This window comes from Mesoplodon mirus, assembly GCF_964341445.2.
Source record: "Mesoplodon mirus genome assembly, chromosome: 1".
Lineage (NCBI taxonomy): Eukaryota > Metazoa > Chordata > Mammalia > Artiodactyla > Ziphiidae > Mesoplodon > Mesoplodon mirus.
In genome coordinates, this window is record NC_138976.1 from 1316407 (window position 1) to 1331958 (window position 15552).

A 15552-nucleotide genomic window follows, 5' to 3' on the forward strand; every position below is an offset into this window, starting at 1 on the left:
CCCAGGCCTGGGACCTTGTGTCTGGCCACGTGGGTCAAGCGGGGCCGTGGAGGTGGGCAGAGTGGGGGGCCAGCCAGAGGACGCTGCACACCTGGAGCAGGTGTGGGCCCACCTCGGGGGGTGAGGTGAGACCCATCCTGCTTTAGAACTCACCCTCCAAGGCCAGGGAGAAGCAGTGCATCCAGCCCACCGCATACAAGGGGGTCTGGAGCGAGGGCTCCGGGCTCCCGTACGGGGGCCTCAGAGGGAGGGGCAGGGGGAGTCCCAAGGCACCCCGGGAGCAGCATTAATCAGTAACTGGCTGCAGGTTGGGCTATTGCCAGACGCCCCTTTCTGGGTTGATTATTGAACCAGCGGGAGTTGAATGGATTAATAGCTAACTGGCTGGCCGCGGAGTTGGTGCTGCAGAGGTGAGCCCAGGCTGGGGGAGGATGTGGGCCCTGCCCGCGCCTCTGTTCCTGGGAAGCCAAGGGCCACACCTGCCATCCCCCCAGGACTGCCCACGTGGGTCCCACTGTCTCCCCGCTCCGGTTCCCTGCTTGGGGGGGGGCCCCCAGGCCCAGTGCAGCCCCTGCAAGGTGGGGTATCTGTGGCCGCACACAGGGGTGTTGCAGAGAACCCCCAGCATGGGGCGAGCCAGCAGGCAGTGCCCAGTTACTGGAGCCACTACACGGAACGTCTTTTACAGCAGAGCCTCTAGAACCCTGTAATCCTGAGTCCCTGTCTGTTCAGCTGGCTCTTTACAAAATGATTCCTTAGAGAGGAATGTGTCGCCTGTCCTGGTCACAGGAGTGGGAAGGGTGGGGCGTGGACCCCGAGGCTTGTGAGGCAGCGGGCATCACAGGGTAGGCCATGGAGGGACAGCTCTCTGTCCAGAGTAGGGTGCAGTCGTGGGTGCAGCCAGGAAGAAGCCAGAGGCCAGGTTGAGCGTGGCAGGGAAGGTGAGGGCCGGGACGTGCGCTGCCCAGCCCTGTGGGGAGGCTTGACCGGGCCCCTGGCTCCCCCCTGCCACACAGGCTTCACCGGCCAGAACTGCGAGGCAAACATTGACGACTGTCCAGGAAACAACTGCAAGAACGGAGGCGCCTGTGTGGACGGCGTGAACACTTACAACTGCCGCTGCCCCCCGGAGTGGACAGGTGCATGCACGGGGAGGCCCGGGTGGGCACCACCACTGCTGGAGCACACGCACGTGGCGGGCCAGAGGGGCCCCGATTACCTGGTCCAGGCCGGGAAGGATTCCGGAGTGACCTGGGGCTGCCCTGCCGCGGGGCTCTCCGGCCTCCGCCCCAGCAGCCAGCACAGATGTGGCATCAGCTGGTCTGTGCGGGCCATTTGCAGCCTGGCCCCGGGCAGCCCTGAGCCAGAATCAGGTCCCCAGTTGGAGCCCAGCTGCCGGGCAGGACACGGGGACACTGGCCGGTAGCACGCTGGCCCCGCCCACAGACGAGTGTGGACCCCAGTGCACCTGTGCCTGCATAGCAGTCAGATGAGGCCCCCTCTGGCGCCAGGGGTGCAGGGGGAGGAGTCATGAGGGAAGGCTTCCTGGTGGAGGGGGCCTGCGCCCCGAGGGGAGGGTCTCGGCTGTGGCTGAGGGTCTGGAGGCGCCGCCCGGCCCGACGGTCCCGGCCCCCGCAGGTCAGCACTGCACCGAGGACGTGGACGAGTGCCAGCTCATGCCTAACGCCTGCCAGAACGGCGGGACCTGCCACAACGCCCACGGCGGCTACAACTGCGTGTGTGTCAACGGCTGGACGGGCGAGGACTGCAGTGAGAACATTGATGACTGCGCCAGTGCCTCCTGCTTCCACGGCGCCACCTGCCATGACCGCGTGGCCTCCTTCTACTGCGAGTGTCCCCACGGGCGCACGGGTGAGTGCCGATGCGGCGGGTTCTCGTTGCCCCCGCCCGGCCGTGGGCCCCCTCGGGTCAGGGCTCGCATGCGTGGCCTTGTGCAGACACACGGGCTGCAGCTTTGCGGGGCCTGTGAGGGTGACCCCAAAAGGGGCCTTTCTGGGGTGAAGGGGCTGGCGGGGCTGGGGCGTTGCCTGCCGTCAGGGCTGCTGGCGGCAAACCTCCCGGAGTGACTCGGGCATCATGGGACGCTCCACAGGGTCATTAGCTGTGGCACAGTGGGGGGGGGGCTCCCTGGGTAGCCAGGTGGGGGTGGACCCCGGCTGTGGGCAGCCCCGTCCCCAGGCCAGGGGGCAGCGCCTCGGCTGACCCCTGCCGCCCCGTATCCAGGTCTGCTGTGCCACCTCAATGACGCCTGCATCAGCAACCCCTGCAATGAGGGCTCCAACTGTGACACCAACCCCGTCAACGGCAAGGCCATCTGCACCTGCCCCTCGGGCTACACGGGGCCGGCCTGCAGCCAGGATGTGGACGAGTGCTCGCTGGGTACGGGCAGCTGAGGGGGCGGCCAGGGCGCTGGGGAGCCTGGTGGGAATAGTCTGATGGGGGAGGCGGGCACACCCCAGAGTGTTGTGGAGGCCAGAGCTCCCGGAGCAGCCCCTCACCACGCCGTGCCCGCCCCCCTCCAGGCGCCAACCCCTGTGAGCACGCGGGCAAGTGCATCAACACGCTGGGCTCCTTCGAGTGCCAGTGTCTGCAGGGCTACACCGGCCCGCGCTGCGAGATCGACGTCAACGAGTGTGTGTCGAACCCATGTCAGAACGACGCCACCTGCCTGGACCAGATTGGGGAGTTCCAGTGCATCTGCATGCCCGGTATGCGGCCGGCCTCCCGCCCGACCGTCAGGGGCACCGCCTGACACGCGGGGGTGGGGAAGCCGCGTCAAGGCCGATGGACCCCAGGGAGCACCCCGGCCGCATCTGCTCTGCCCCCGGCCTCCGTGCCCACCCAGGCCACGGCCCCGGCGGGTATCTGGGGAGACCAAGCCAGGCCCATGGGGCACAACAGAGAGCAGGCCAGAGCTGGGCAGCTGGGTCAGCCCCGGGGAGCAGGTGTGGAGGGGGCAGGGTGTTCCTTTGTGCATCCCGAGCCCTCAGCTGTGGTGAGGGCCGCCGAGGTGGGTCACGGTCCCCTGCACCCCTTGACCACCCCCTCCCCCCAGGCTACGAGGGCGTGCACTGCGAAGTGAACACGGACGAGTGTGCCAGCAGCCCCTGCCTCCAGAATGGCCGCTGCCTGGACAAGATCAACGAGTTCACGTGCGAGTGTCCTACAGGTGAGGCCGGCCACAGCCGTGCCCCCCGCGCAGGAGCGCCCCGCCGTCCCTGAGGGCTGCCGGGTTGGGTCCCCCAGGGGCTGGGTGGGAGACTGCCGACTTTCACCTCGGGAGTGGGTGGGGGTATTTTCAGGCTTCCCCCAATGGGCAAGGCTGGGTTGGGCAGGGGGGCCTGGCCCCCGACCTCGCTGGGGAGCCCGGGACCCAGAGACCCTCCTTCCTGCTGCCGGGTCCCTGGGAGCAGCAGTGTGCTCGCCGACCCCTGAGGGACCTCGACGGGAGGAGGTCTAGCCTGCCCTGGCTGCCCGTCTCTGCCAACCTGAAGTGGACATGATGCCCAGGAGGGCCTAAGGAGCCTTTGGGGGCCCTAGTCTGTCCCAGGGGAGGGCTGGGGGCTGGGGGCTGGGGGACGCCGGGTCCGGGGAAGTGTTGTGGGTCAGAGCCTTGGACCTCCCGAGATGCAAATCAGCTGTTCGAGACACCGAGCCGGGAACCCGATTCTCAGCCCGACGAGGCTGTAGCCATAGCAACCGGAGTCAGTCTGGGGCAGAGGCCCCCGTATGAGGGAGCGGGAGGCGTGTGACCCGAAGGGCGGGAGCTGAAAGGGGCCGAGAAGAGAATGGGGGGCTGGCCCAGCCCCGGCCAAAGCACTCTCAAGGGGCCCTCCCAGGCATTCCCTGCCCTTGGCTGGCCGTGGGGCCGCTGCACCCATCGTGTCTGACCGCCGTCCCTCTCCCCGGCTGCAGGCTTCACCGGGCACCTGTGCCAGTACGACGTGGACGAGTGTGCAAGCACGCCCTGCAGGAATGGCGCCAAGTGCCTGGACGGGCCCAACACCTACACCTGCGTGTGCACAGAAGGTGCGGGGCCGCCCAACGGCCAGGCTGAGCCGGGGGGAGGGAAAGCCGGCGTGTAGGGTCCAGGGAGGGGGAGCAGCCGAGAGCTGAGGCTGGGAAAGTGACCCCTCATTCTGGGGCCTCTGGTCCAGGGGCCAAGAGCAAGGTGAGGCTTTGACCCGGGCAGTGGGGGACGTCCCCAGACATCCCCAGTCTCCCCCGGCAGGAGTGCAAGTAACCCTGGGTTGGTTGGTGGCGTCCTGGGATGGGACGGCCGCGTGCCCGGGGAGCAGCCCCACTTAGCCTCTCAGCCCCCGCCCTGCAGGCTACACAGGGCCCCACTGTGAGGTGGACATTAACGAGTGCGACCCCGACCCCTGCCACTACGGGTCCTGCAAGGACGGCGTTGCCACCTTCACCTGCCTGTGCCGGCCGGGCTACACGGGCCACCACTGCGAGACCAACATCAACGAATGCCACAGCCAGCCCTGCCGCCATGGGGGCACCTGCCAGGACCGCGACAATGCCTACCTCTGCTTCTGCCTCAAGGGGACCACAGGTGCCTGGCCGGGGCTGTGACTGGGGGGCTGGGGACGGGGGCGGGCACTGACCACCTCTTGTCTCCCACCGCCAGGACCCAACTGTGAGATCAACCTGGACGACTGTGCCAGCAACCCCTGTGACTCGGGCACGTGTCTGGACAAGATTGACGGCTACGAGTGTGTGTGTGAGCCGGGCTACACCGGTGAGCCGCCCGGGGCTCGGGGACCCGCAGGGCTCTGTCCCCCCGGCCCTCGTCACGGCCTCGCCTCGGCGGCCCAGGCTGTGCTCACAGGGTCTCCGGGATGGACCAGGTCTGGGGACCGTGGGGGCAGGATGGTGTAGGCCGCCCACCGCCCAGGGCCCAGCTGTCAGACCACCAGCTTTGGCAACGGTGGCAGAGACCACAGAAGGGTCGGGGCTCCGGCCGGCACTGGACGGGCATCCCTGAGGCTCTCGTTCCTGGTCACAGCCGGCCCAGCAGGCCCAGAGCAGAGCCAAGCTCCCGGCACACGTGCTTCTCTCCACGGCCCTCTGCCCTGAGGGTGTCCGGGGCCTCCTGAGCCTCAGCCCTCACCAGCCAGCTCGGCCCCTGGGCCCGGGGAGGGGAGTTTGTGTGGGTGGGAGCCTGCGTCTCGGAAGGACCTGGGGAGGGGCTTTCACGGAGGGGGAGACAGAGGCCCCGAGGGCTGGGACCCACTCACCGAGTCCCCTCCCACTCTCCCTCCTGGGGCGGTGGGCGTGAGTGTCTGAGCCGCCACCCCGTCCCACCGCCCGCAGGGAGCATGTGCCACATCAACATCGATGAGTGCGCGGACAACCCCTGTCACAACGGCGGCACCTGCGAGGACGGCGTCAACGGCTTCACCTGCCGCTGCCCCGAGGGCTACCACGACCCCACCTGCCTGTCCGAGGTCAACGAGTGCAGCAGCAACCCCTGCATCCACGGGGCCTGCCGGGACAGCCTCAACGGGTACGGGGCCGCCCCGCACTCTGCATCCTCGGGAGCTCTGCCGCAGGGAGGCGGCCTGCTCGGGGGCCGGCGGCTGGCGGGCCAGGGAGGGGCAGTCGTGAAGCCCTGGACTGGCCAGCGGTGGGCCCTGGGCTGAGTGGGTGGGTGCCCCTCAAGAACGGATCTGCCGTTGGTGGCCTGAAATGTGCCGTTGGGCACTCGCTCAGCTCCTGGCCTGTGCCCAGCGCTGCCCTGGGCTCTGTCGTCTCACGGGCCACAGTGTGCGCTCGGGAAACACATTTGTGCCGTGGCCGCAGGCAGGGTTTCTGTGGCATCACGGCATGATGAGATGATGTTCTGGTCTTTGTCCTGGTTCCTGAAATCACTCAGATCTAGACAAGTGGAAGGAGTAGCTTTGGTTATTTGTCAAAGCCCCTTTCAAGCACACCTGAGGAGGAGGCTGGGTGCCGGGGAACCGTGTCAGGGGGGTTGGATCTTTGAGCCCCACCCTGACCTCCAAGGAGGGGAGAGGGGCTGCAGGGTGAGTTAATCGCCAACAGCCAGTGATCGAAGTTGGTCACGCCTGTGTGAGGACCCCTCCATAAAAATGCAAAGTGCAGGAGTTCAGAGAGCTTCCGTGTCGGTGAACAGGCGCAGGGGTGGCGGGAGCAGCTCGGAGCCCTGCCCTGTACCTGGCCCTGTGCATCTCTTCCATTGGGCTGTTCCTGAGTTTCACCTCTTATAATAGACCACTAATCTTGTAAGTAAACTGTTTTCCTGAGTTTGTGAGCCATTCTAGCAGCAAGAAAGGGTCTGATTCATAGCTGTTCGCTCAGAAGTACAGGTGATAACCTGGGACTTCAGGTGAGTGTCTGACTCGGGGCCGGTCTTGTGGGACCGAGCCCTATCGATGGGGTCTGCGCTGACCCCAGGTAGTTAGTGCCAGAAATGAACTGTGGGATACTCAGCTGGTGTCCCCAGAGCTGGAGGATTGCGTGGTGTGGGAAACCCCCTACATATGTGGCATCAATATTAGAGTGTAGAGAAGCTTACTTTTAGTTTCTGACACCCATTATGTGCCCGGCACTGCTCTGTGTAGATGGGGCCATTGACATGGGCAGGGACCCCATGCCCCTGTTTGGCACAGAGAGGGCAGCACACCGTTCAGGGCCACACAGGAGTGAATGGAGGAGGGCCTTCTGACCAGTGCCCTGAACTGGGCACCGTCCCCAATCTAGTTTAACAAACCCTCACCACCTTCTTGGGCAAGGTGGGCTATTTAAAGGTGTTTAAAGGACTCCGAGGGGGCTTCCCTGGTGGCGCAGTGGTTGAGAGTCTGCCTGCCGATGCAGGGGACACGGGTTCGTGCCCCGGTCCAGGAAGATCCCACGTGCCACGGCGCGGCTGGCCCTGTGAGCCATGGCTGCTGAGCCTGCGTGTCTGGAGCCTGTGCTCTGCGACGGGAGAGGCCACAACAGTGAGAGGCCCGCGTACCGGGAAAAAAAAAAAAAAAAAAAGGACTCCGAGGGTCAGAGCGGACCGGCGCCTCCGTCCATTCAGATCACAGGAAGGTGGCAGAGTGGGGAGTGCCCCCAGCCTAGGCCCCTCCCCTCCTGGGCCACACCTGAGCTGCCGTGTGGTCACCTCTGCAGGTACAAGTGTGACTGTGACCCCGGGTGGAGTGGGGCAAACTGTGACATCAACAACAACGAGTGTGAGTCAAACCCCTGCGTCAACGGCGGCTCCTGCAAGGACATGACCAGCGGCTACGTGTGCGCCTGCCGGGAAGGCTTCAGTGGTGAGTGGGCGCGGCTCCTGGTGCAGAGCGGGCCCCCAGGGCGGCAGCGCGGAGCCAGGACACAGGTCCAGCCACCGCGACCCGTGGCAGCTCCCTCCCTGGGGTGGGGGGGCGGGTACAGACCTGCTGGGGTCGACGCCAGGCCCCAGGCTCAGCGCAGGGCCCTTCCTCCGCACCAGGTGGGACCTGGCCACAGCCCCCAGGGTGGCGGCCACGCTGACTGCTGTCCCTCCCTCTCCAGGCCCCAACTGCCAGACCAACGTCAACGAGTGCGCGTCCAACCCGTGTCTGAACCAGGGCACGTGTATCGACGACGTGGCCGGGTTCAAGTGCAACTGCCTCCTGCCCTACGCAGGTGAGGGCGGGGCCTGGGCCACCCACGGGAGCGGTGCCTGAGGGCTACGCGGTGGCTTCCGGGGCTCAGCGGGCATCCCGAAGGCTCTGCTCTGTACTTGGGCCTGGCCACGTCAGGGCCTCGCCCTGCAGGTGCCATTGCCAGATGAGCCCACAAAATACCGGGTGCCTGGGGGGCGGTTGTAGTATAAGTAGGTCTCGAGTATTCTATCTGGTGCGGTGGCCCCCTTGGTGGCAGAGCTGGGAGCTGGGCCTGGGCTGTTGGCCTCCACGGCCCAACGTCCATGCTGCTTGGGCCCCCGGGGGCCAGGCCGCCCTCCCCAGCCGCTGGCCGGGCCTGAGGGGTTCCTTTGATGGCGGGCCCTCTTTGTGTGGGGAAACAAGGAGCCCTCTGTTCCCGCTGAGAGCGGCGGGAGACGCGTCCCCGGGCGTCTCAGCCTCTGCCACTGGCCTGGCCAAGGGGATCGCGAGATATGGTCCCCTCCTTAGAAGAGATTTGCCAAGTGTTAAAAAATACAAGTCCTCAACGACTAGGGCCACCAGCCCCGCGGGAAGGGGGCAGAGGGTGCTGCTACCGGGGACGGCCGTGGCCCCCAGCGGTCCTGAGAGGGCCCCGGCGGGCGGGGCGGGGCCCATGGCTGTGGTTCTCATGACATCGGGCAGCCCATGGCCAGAGCAGTGTTTTCTTTGACCAAAGCTGGGGAGCTGGACTTTCTCTCTTGCCCCAGTGAGGAAACTCTCCCCTGGTGGCCGCCCAGGGCCTTCCGCGCCCAGGGCGCACCCGAGTCCCTTGCGGACACGTTGACATCGGGGGCCGGAGGGCCGGCGGGGAGGAGCCGGCCTGTGCTGACCTGCTTCCCGTCTGCCCGCTTCCTGCTTCCCTCTGCACAATTGTCGGAAACTCTAGCGAATTTCCTGCCTGCCCGGGTCGCCGTGGAAACCGATAGAAAGAAAGGCTCTGGACAATCACACCCGAGGGCCAGGGAGATAATGGGCCACGGGGAAGATAACGCTTCCTCGCGGCCTCAGGACTCAGTCCCGTGGGCTGTAAACAGGAAGCCCTGTGTAGGGCTTTCAGGGAGGAAAAGTCACCCAGTGTGCACGGGGGTCTAGCCAGACTGCCATCCCCGTCCCAGGGGTCCTGACACCTCACCCGCTGCTCCCCTGAGAAGTAGCCCGTGCTCGGGGCTGAGGCTGGCATGTCCCCGGCAGCGAGGGCTCGTCCTCTGCTCTCACAGCCTTTGTTCAGTGGCCTCCTGCGTTGGGCACTTGCTGCCCTTGACACGGAGCCCCTGAGTTAGCTCCCAGGCCGCCGGCTCAGTGCAGGGCCCTCTGCTACCAGGAGGTGAGGAGGGGGCATGAGGCTGGGAGCAGGTCTGAGGCCCCTGTGACGTTGTGGGGGGCATCGGTCCCAGCCCAGCCCTTGCTGCTGGCACTTTCAGTGGGGTGAGGCCCAGGCCGTGCCCCACAGCCCGTCGCGGGGCAGGGGATCATCTGGTTTGTGTTCGGGTCCTGACTCAGCCAGGCGCCCGCGGGGGTTCCAGTGCCACACCGTATGCCCCCCTGCGGGGCAACCAAATGTGCTTTGGTGGTAGAACCACCCGCAGGCGGTGGCCGCAGTGGTCTCTGTCAGGTGGTGCCACGGGGCGTTAACCCTCCGGGCCGGGGCTCCCCGCCTGTGCCTCTTCCCCTCAGGAGCCACGTGCGAGGTGGTGCTGGCCCCATGTGCCCCAGGCCCCTGCAGAAATGGCGGCGAGTGCAAGGAGTCCAAGGACTACGAGAGCTTCTCCTGCGCCTGCCCAGTGGGCTGGCAGGGTGAGCCAGCGAGCCCCGGAGGCGCTGGGACGGGACGGGTGGGAGTTCGGGGGAGCTTGGGCGTCTGTAGAGCAAGAGGTAGTGAGCTCCCCGTCCTTGGAGATGAGCCGGTGGGCTGCAGAGCCCTCCCAGCCTTGGACGTCTGCATCCTGCTCGGCCCCACCTTGGGGGACAGCAAGTCAGAGAGCCCCTCCTTCCTGGGACGCCCCCAGAGGACCATCCCGTGGCTGCGGAGGCCCCGCCTCTGGGGGGCAGGGGAGAGTCCTGTGGGGAGGGGGCTGACCTGACAGCTCCCTCTCCCCCTCCCCCAGGGCAGACCTGCGAGATTGACATCAACGAGTGCGTGAAGAGCCCGTGCCGCGCAGGAGCCTCCTGCCAGAACACCAATGGTGGCTACCGCTGCCACTGCCAGGCCGGCTACACAGGGCGTAACTGCGAGACGGACGTCGACGACTGCCGGCCCAGTGAGTGGCCGCCCAGCTGCGTCCACCTGAGATGCTCAGACCTGCCTCCCCAGGGGGCTCAGGGCAGGGAGCTCGTCGGGGTCGGCTGGGAGAGTGGACGGGGCAGCGCCCGGGTGCAGGGTTGGCGCTGGCCAGCTGGACCCTCCAGGAGGGCGCCCGGTCAGGGGCTGGAGGAAGTGCTGGGGGGGTGGCTGCTGTTGGCCAGCGAGGTGTTCCCACGTGGTTCTGGAGGCTCTGGAGCCAGGTTGCCAGTCTTCAAGCCCATCCTGGCATCTCCCCACCAGACTCCAGGGCTCCTCCCCCAGGGCCTTGCCTGCCCCGGTCCATCGTGGCTCTTATTCTTGTCGTGACCCCCTGAGGAGCGGGGCTCTCAGACCCCTGGTTCACGTGACCTTGGCGCCCGGAGAAGCCGAGTATCTCATCTGGCGTCACTGGCGAGCAGGGAAGACTGACTGCAGCCTTGCTTGGTGTCACTGTTAAGCCCGGGCATTCTCCCCGCCCTTGTGGCCTGGGGACCGGGAACACGTGGAGGGGCGTAGACCCCAAGCCCGTGATGCAGCCTGCCGGGTCAGGGGCTCCTGGCCGGACACCGTGGGGGCAGTGCCGGGGTCCCCGCAGCTTCCGTTGCCCTGGCAGCGGGGGTGGTGCCCGCCCATCAGGCCTGCCCTCCCTTCCCCTCCCAGACCCGTGCCACAACGGGGGCTCCTGCACAGACGGCATCAACACGGCCTTCTGCGACTGCCTGCCCGGCTTCCAGGGCGCCTTCTGCGAGGAGGACATCAACGAGTGCGCCAGCGACCCCTGCCGCAATGGCGCCAACTGCACCGACTGCGTGGACAGTTACACGTGCACCTGCCCCGCGGGCTTCAGTGGGATCCACTGTGAGAACGACACGCCTGACTGCACGGAGAGGTGCGTGGGGGCCTCGGCCACCGGCATGGGCACTGTGCAGGGCGGTCCCGCGCCTTAGGCCGACGTGGGGAGGCAGACGGGCTGCAGGGCCACGCAGCATCTGGCAACCTGCGCACCGAGCGGGTGTCTGCCTGGCGGGCACACGGTGCCAGTCGGGTTGACTCAGATGCTGTTCCTCCTAAAAGAGCTATTGTCCATTGACCCGTGTTACTTAGAAGCAGGGACCCTGGTGGTTTATCCTGAAGAACTGGTGTCCCTCCTTCTTTCAGACCAAGGACCTTGTAACCCATCTTGTTTCCTTATTTGCCTTGGTTGCCAGCAAGCTCAGTGTTGAAGCTCATCCCTGGTTTCTGACATAACTGTGTCCCGTGTTGTCTGTGCAATTCTGGTTTCTGCCTTTTTTTATCTTAACCGCTATATACCACGTGTGTAGTGAAGCTCCTCTCAGCGTGAGTTATAAGAAGGCAAAGGAAGGAAGTGTGACATGGTGTGGGAATCTGAGGTCCCTGGTCCTGTGTTGGTGACCTCCTGGGACTCCTGTTGGCTGGCCACAGGGAGGCTGTTCCTGGCCTGGCCTGGCACTAGACCCCGTTGGCCACACATTCGAGGGGGAGACGCCAGCGTGGAGGCACCTGCTTCGGCAGGGTTCTGCTGCCCCCACCCCCACTCACCACGCGCCCCCCCCCCCCCCGCTGCCCACCCACCTCCAGCTCCTGCTTCAATGGCGGTACCTGCATGGACGGCATCAACTCCTTTACCTGCCTGTGCCCGCCAGGCTTCACGGGCAGCTATTGCCAGCACGACGTCAACGAGTGCGACTCTCGGCCCTGCCTGCACGGTGGCACCTGCCACGACAGCTATGGCACCTACAAGTGCACCTGCCCACAGGGCTACACTGGCCTCAACTGCCAGGTGAGTCAGGGCTGCAGGGGTGCCCACCACTCAGCGTCACGGCCGCACCACTGGGTCCCCCTCGCCTCAGCTCCAGCTGGCTTCACCACCCTGGGGTACGGGTGAGAGGGCCAGGCTCAGGGGGCAGGGGTGGCTCCTGGAGATCTGGGCTGAGCTGCCAGATAAGGAGTCAGAGGAGAACTTGAACTCAGGTAGCAGAGGTTTACGGAGCGAGAATGAGGCCCACCTGATCTGGGGGAAGATAGCTAAAAGCCAGTGTTTTCATAGGAAATATGTAAAGGTATCGAAGGTTTATATTCATTGAGGATTTTCACATAAAACACCAGTTGCAAAAGAGCTGTTTACTTCTTAAGAAAAAGCTTCCTTCAGGGAAAGGCAGCTGGGAATTCCCTGGCTGTCCAGTGGTTAGGACTCCGCACTTTCACTGTGGAGGGCGTGAGTTCAATCCCCGGTCGGGGAACTAAGATCCCGTAAGGCGCGTGGCGTGCCCCCTCCCCCCACCAAAGAAAAGGAAAGGCAGCTGGTGGTCCGGACTCACCGAGGGCCCAGAACAAGAGAGAGACCTGCCCCCCAGCCCCTGGCGGTTCCCCAGCCCCTGGCGGTTCCTGAGCAGGGGCGCCCGTGGGCCTCGGGGTCCATTTCTATAGGATGGGGCCACGAGCCACCTTGGGTGAGAGGTTCTCTGGCGCGTGTGTGTCCCCCTGCCAGGTGGGATGGGCCCCTTGGGAGTTGGCGGGTGGGGGCGTTGCGAGCGAGGCTGCCCCCTGCCGTCCCCAGAACCTCGTGCGCTGGTGTGACTCCTCACCCTGCAAGAATGGCGGCAGGTGCTGGCAGACCAACGCCTTGTACCGCTGTGAGTGCCACAGCGGCTGGACTGGCCTCTACTGCGACGTGCCCAGCGTCTCCTGTGAGGTGGCCGCATGGCAGCAAGGTAACCGGCCGTGTCCCGACCTGGCCCGGGCTTCCCCACAGCCACCGGGCGTCTGTCCTCTGAGGTCAGGAGGTTTGCTGTCCGGAGGGGAGCCCGGCCTCACGCTGCGTCCACCTCGCCCCCCGCAGGCATCAACGTTACCCACCTGTGCCGGAACGGAGGGCTGTGCGTGAACGTGGGCAACACGCACCACTGCCACTGCCAAGCGGGCTACACGGGCAGCTACTGCGAGGACCAGGTGGACGAGTGCTCACCCAGCCCCTGCCAGAACGGGGCCACTTGCACCGACTACCCTGGTGGCTACTCCTGCGAGGTGGGGACCCGTCCCTGGTGAGGGTGCGCGTGTCTGGTATGAGTGTCGTCGAGGGCTGGGCCCTGGGCTGGGAGCCGGTGCAGCAGGGAAGACCAAGCCCATAGATGTGTACAACTTTCAGTCTTATTAAGGGAGGGCTTGGTAATCAGGAAAGACTGCCTGGAGGAGTTGTCCTGGGGGGGGCACCTGGAAGAGGAAATGGGGCGGGGTTTCCCCTCCCCCAGATTTGCCCCAAGGCCCCCACCTCTATGCTAGGGAACCGGGTGTAATACCCACCTTGGCCAGTAAACTGCAGCTTACCGGGGCCCTTCCCGGGGTCTCCATCTGGGTCCGCCAAGTGGGAGGAACCCCCAGCTTCGCTGGGCAAGAGGGCAACTCATGGGCCCCATCAGCCTGCACAGGGAGTTGGGGGGCTCACTGAGCCACAGGCCCGCCCCCTCGCTGTCCCCCTGCAGTGCGTGGCTGGCTACCACGGGGTGAACTGCTCCGAGGAGGTCAACGAGTGTCTGTCCCAGCCGTGCCGGAACGGGGGCACCTGCATCGACCTCACCAACACCTACAAGTGCTCCTGCCCCCGGGGCACACAGGGTAGGCAACGCCACACCCGGGGAGGGAGCGTGTGGGCCCGTGGCCGGCGTCCATATCCTGGGCGTCTGGGCTCCCTGGTCCTGACCACTGGCCGAGGGGCGCACCTGTGAGAGGAGCGGGGCCAGCGAGCAGCCGCACGGGGTCTGACGGTGCCTGGGCCTGCAGGCGTGCACTGCGAGATCAACGTGGACGACTGCAACCCCCCCATCGATCCCGTGTCCCGGGGCCCCAAGTGCTTTAACAACGGCACCTGCGTGGACCAGGTGGGCGGCTACAGCTGCACCTGCCCGCCCGGCTTCGTGGGCGAGCGCTGTGAGGGTGATGTCAACGAGTGCCTGTCCAACCCCTGCGACGCCCGCGGCACCCAGAACTGCGTGCAGCGCATCAACGCTTTCCACTGCGAGTGCCGTGCCGGCCACACCGGTGGGTGCCGCCGGCCGGGGGCAGGGAGCGGTGCCGGGTCGGGGTCAGCCCCTCACACCTGCTCTCGTCCCCAGGGCGCCGCTGTGAGTCGGTCATCAACGGCTGCAAGGACAGGCCCTGCAAGAACGGGGGCAGCTGTGCCGTGGCCTCCAACACCGCCCGCGGGTTCATCTGCAAATGCCCAGCGGTAGGTAGAGCCGGGCAGGCGATGGGAGGGGCCCTGTGCGGCCAGGAGGGCTCCCTGGTCTGAAGGTGACAGGGGTACGCGCCCGCTTGGCGCACCTGGGGTACTGAGGTGGCCAGAGAACCCCGCCTCCCCTCATCCCACACACGTGCCGGAGGACCAAGGGTGGCTTGAGTGTCTGGACTCCAGCCTCCTTGTTCCCCTCGAGACCGTGTGCTTTGTGTCAATAAACTTTATGTTTAGAGCACTTTTATAGAAAAGTCGTGCAGAAGGAGGGCTCCCACGTACCCGCCCCCACACACACACCTAGTTTCCCGGTTGTCAGCAACGTGCCGTCACGTGGAACACTGTTACCGTTTACCACCAGCATCAATACATTGTTAAATGATCAGCACTGATACACCGTTAGGTCAAGTCTGCTCTCCTGCGGTGTTTGGGTCTGACACACGTGTAGTGTCACACGTCCACTGTTGCAGGATCACGTGGGTTTGTTGGTGCCCTAAAACTGCCCCACGCTCCCCCCTGTGCCCCCTCTTCCCTCACTCCCAACCCCTGCGAACCCCCGAGCGTTTTATGTCGACTTTCTTTGAAGGGTCCGGCTGCCCGGGGAAAGGGGGATGGGGGATGCAGAGGCACGGCCAGGCCTGGGCGGGTCCCTGGGCGTCTGGGGAGCCGGCCCACCCCGACACCCCCCGTGTGGCTCCCTCCCGGCAGGGCTTCGAGGGCGCCACGTGTGAGAACGACGCACGCAGCTGCGGCAGCCTGCGATGCCTCAACGGCGGCACCTGCATCTCGGGCCCGCGCAGCCCCACCTGCCTGTGCCTGGGCCCCTTCACCGGCCCCGAGTGCCAGTTCCCCGTCAGCAGCCCCTGCACGGGTGGCAACCCCTGCTACAACCAGGGCAGCTGCGAGCCCACGTCCGAGAGCCCCTTCTACCGCTGCCTGTGCCCCGCCAAGTTCAACGGGCTCCTGTGCCACATCCTGGACTACAGCTTCGGCGGTGGCGTGGGCCTCGACATCCCCCCGCCGCAGATCGAGGAGGCCTGCGAGCTCCCCGGCTGCCGCGAGGAGGCCGGCAACCGGGTCTGCAGCCTTCGGTGCAACAACCACGCCTGCGGCTGGGACGGCGGCGACTGCTCCCTCAGCTCCGACGACCCCTGGCAGACCTGCGCTCAGTCCCTGCAGTGCTGGAAGTACTTCAGCGACGGCCGCTGCGACAGCCAGTGCAACTCGGCCGGCTGCCTCTTCGACGGCTTCGATTGCCAGCGCGCAGAAGGCCCGTGCAAGTAAGGCCCACGGGGACGGCCGCTCCGCCCCGCGGGGGCCCCGGGGCAGCACGA

The 15552-nt window shown here is 65.9% G+C and overlaps 1 protein-coding gene across 1 annotated transcript in view; it reads left to right on the top strand.

Annotated features, from left to right (window-relative positions):
• The window catches only part of NOTCH1 (notch receptor 1), a 47061-nt gene that overhangs the window by 22165 nt on the left and 9344 nt on the right, over nt 1-15552 (top strand). Inside the window, exons 5-25 of the mRNA XM_082621215.1 lie at nt 1017-1139; nt 1639-1872; nt 2245-2400; nt 2544-2729; nt 3077-3190; nt 3937-4050; nt 4352-4585; nt 4661-4771; nt 5347-5539; nt 7171-7316; nt 7558-7671; nt 9366-9485; nt 9797-9949; nt 10633-10861; nt 11572-11773; nt 12551-12704; nt 12833-13017; nt 13473-13605; nt 13771-14028; nt 14103-14215; nt 14927-15498. Of these exons, the coding sequence (XP_082477341.1) occupies nt 1017-1139; nt 1639-1872; nt 2245-2400; nt 2544-2729; nt 3077-3190; nt 3937-4050; nt 4352-4585; nt 4661-4771; nt 5347-5539; nt 7171-7316; nt 7558-7671; nt 9366-9485; nt 9797-9949; nt 10633-10861; nt 11572-11773; nt 12551-12704; nt 12833-13017; nt 13473-13605; nt 13771-14028; nt 14103-14215; nt 14927-15498 (3844 nt within the window). The remainder of the gene's footprint in view (nt 1-1016; nt 1140-1638; nt 1873-2244; nt 2401-2543; nt 2730-3076; nt 3191-3936; nt 4051-4351; nt 4586-4660; nt 4772-5346; nt 5540-7170; nt 7317-7557; nt 7672-9365; nt 9486-9796; nt 9950-10632; nt 10862-11571; nt 11774-12550; nt 12705-12832; nt 13018-13472; nt 13606-13770; nt 14029-14102; nt 14216-14926; nt 15499-15552) is intronic.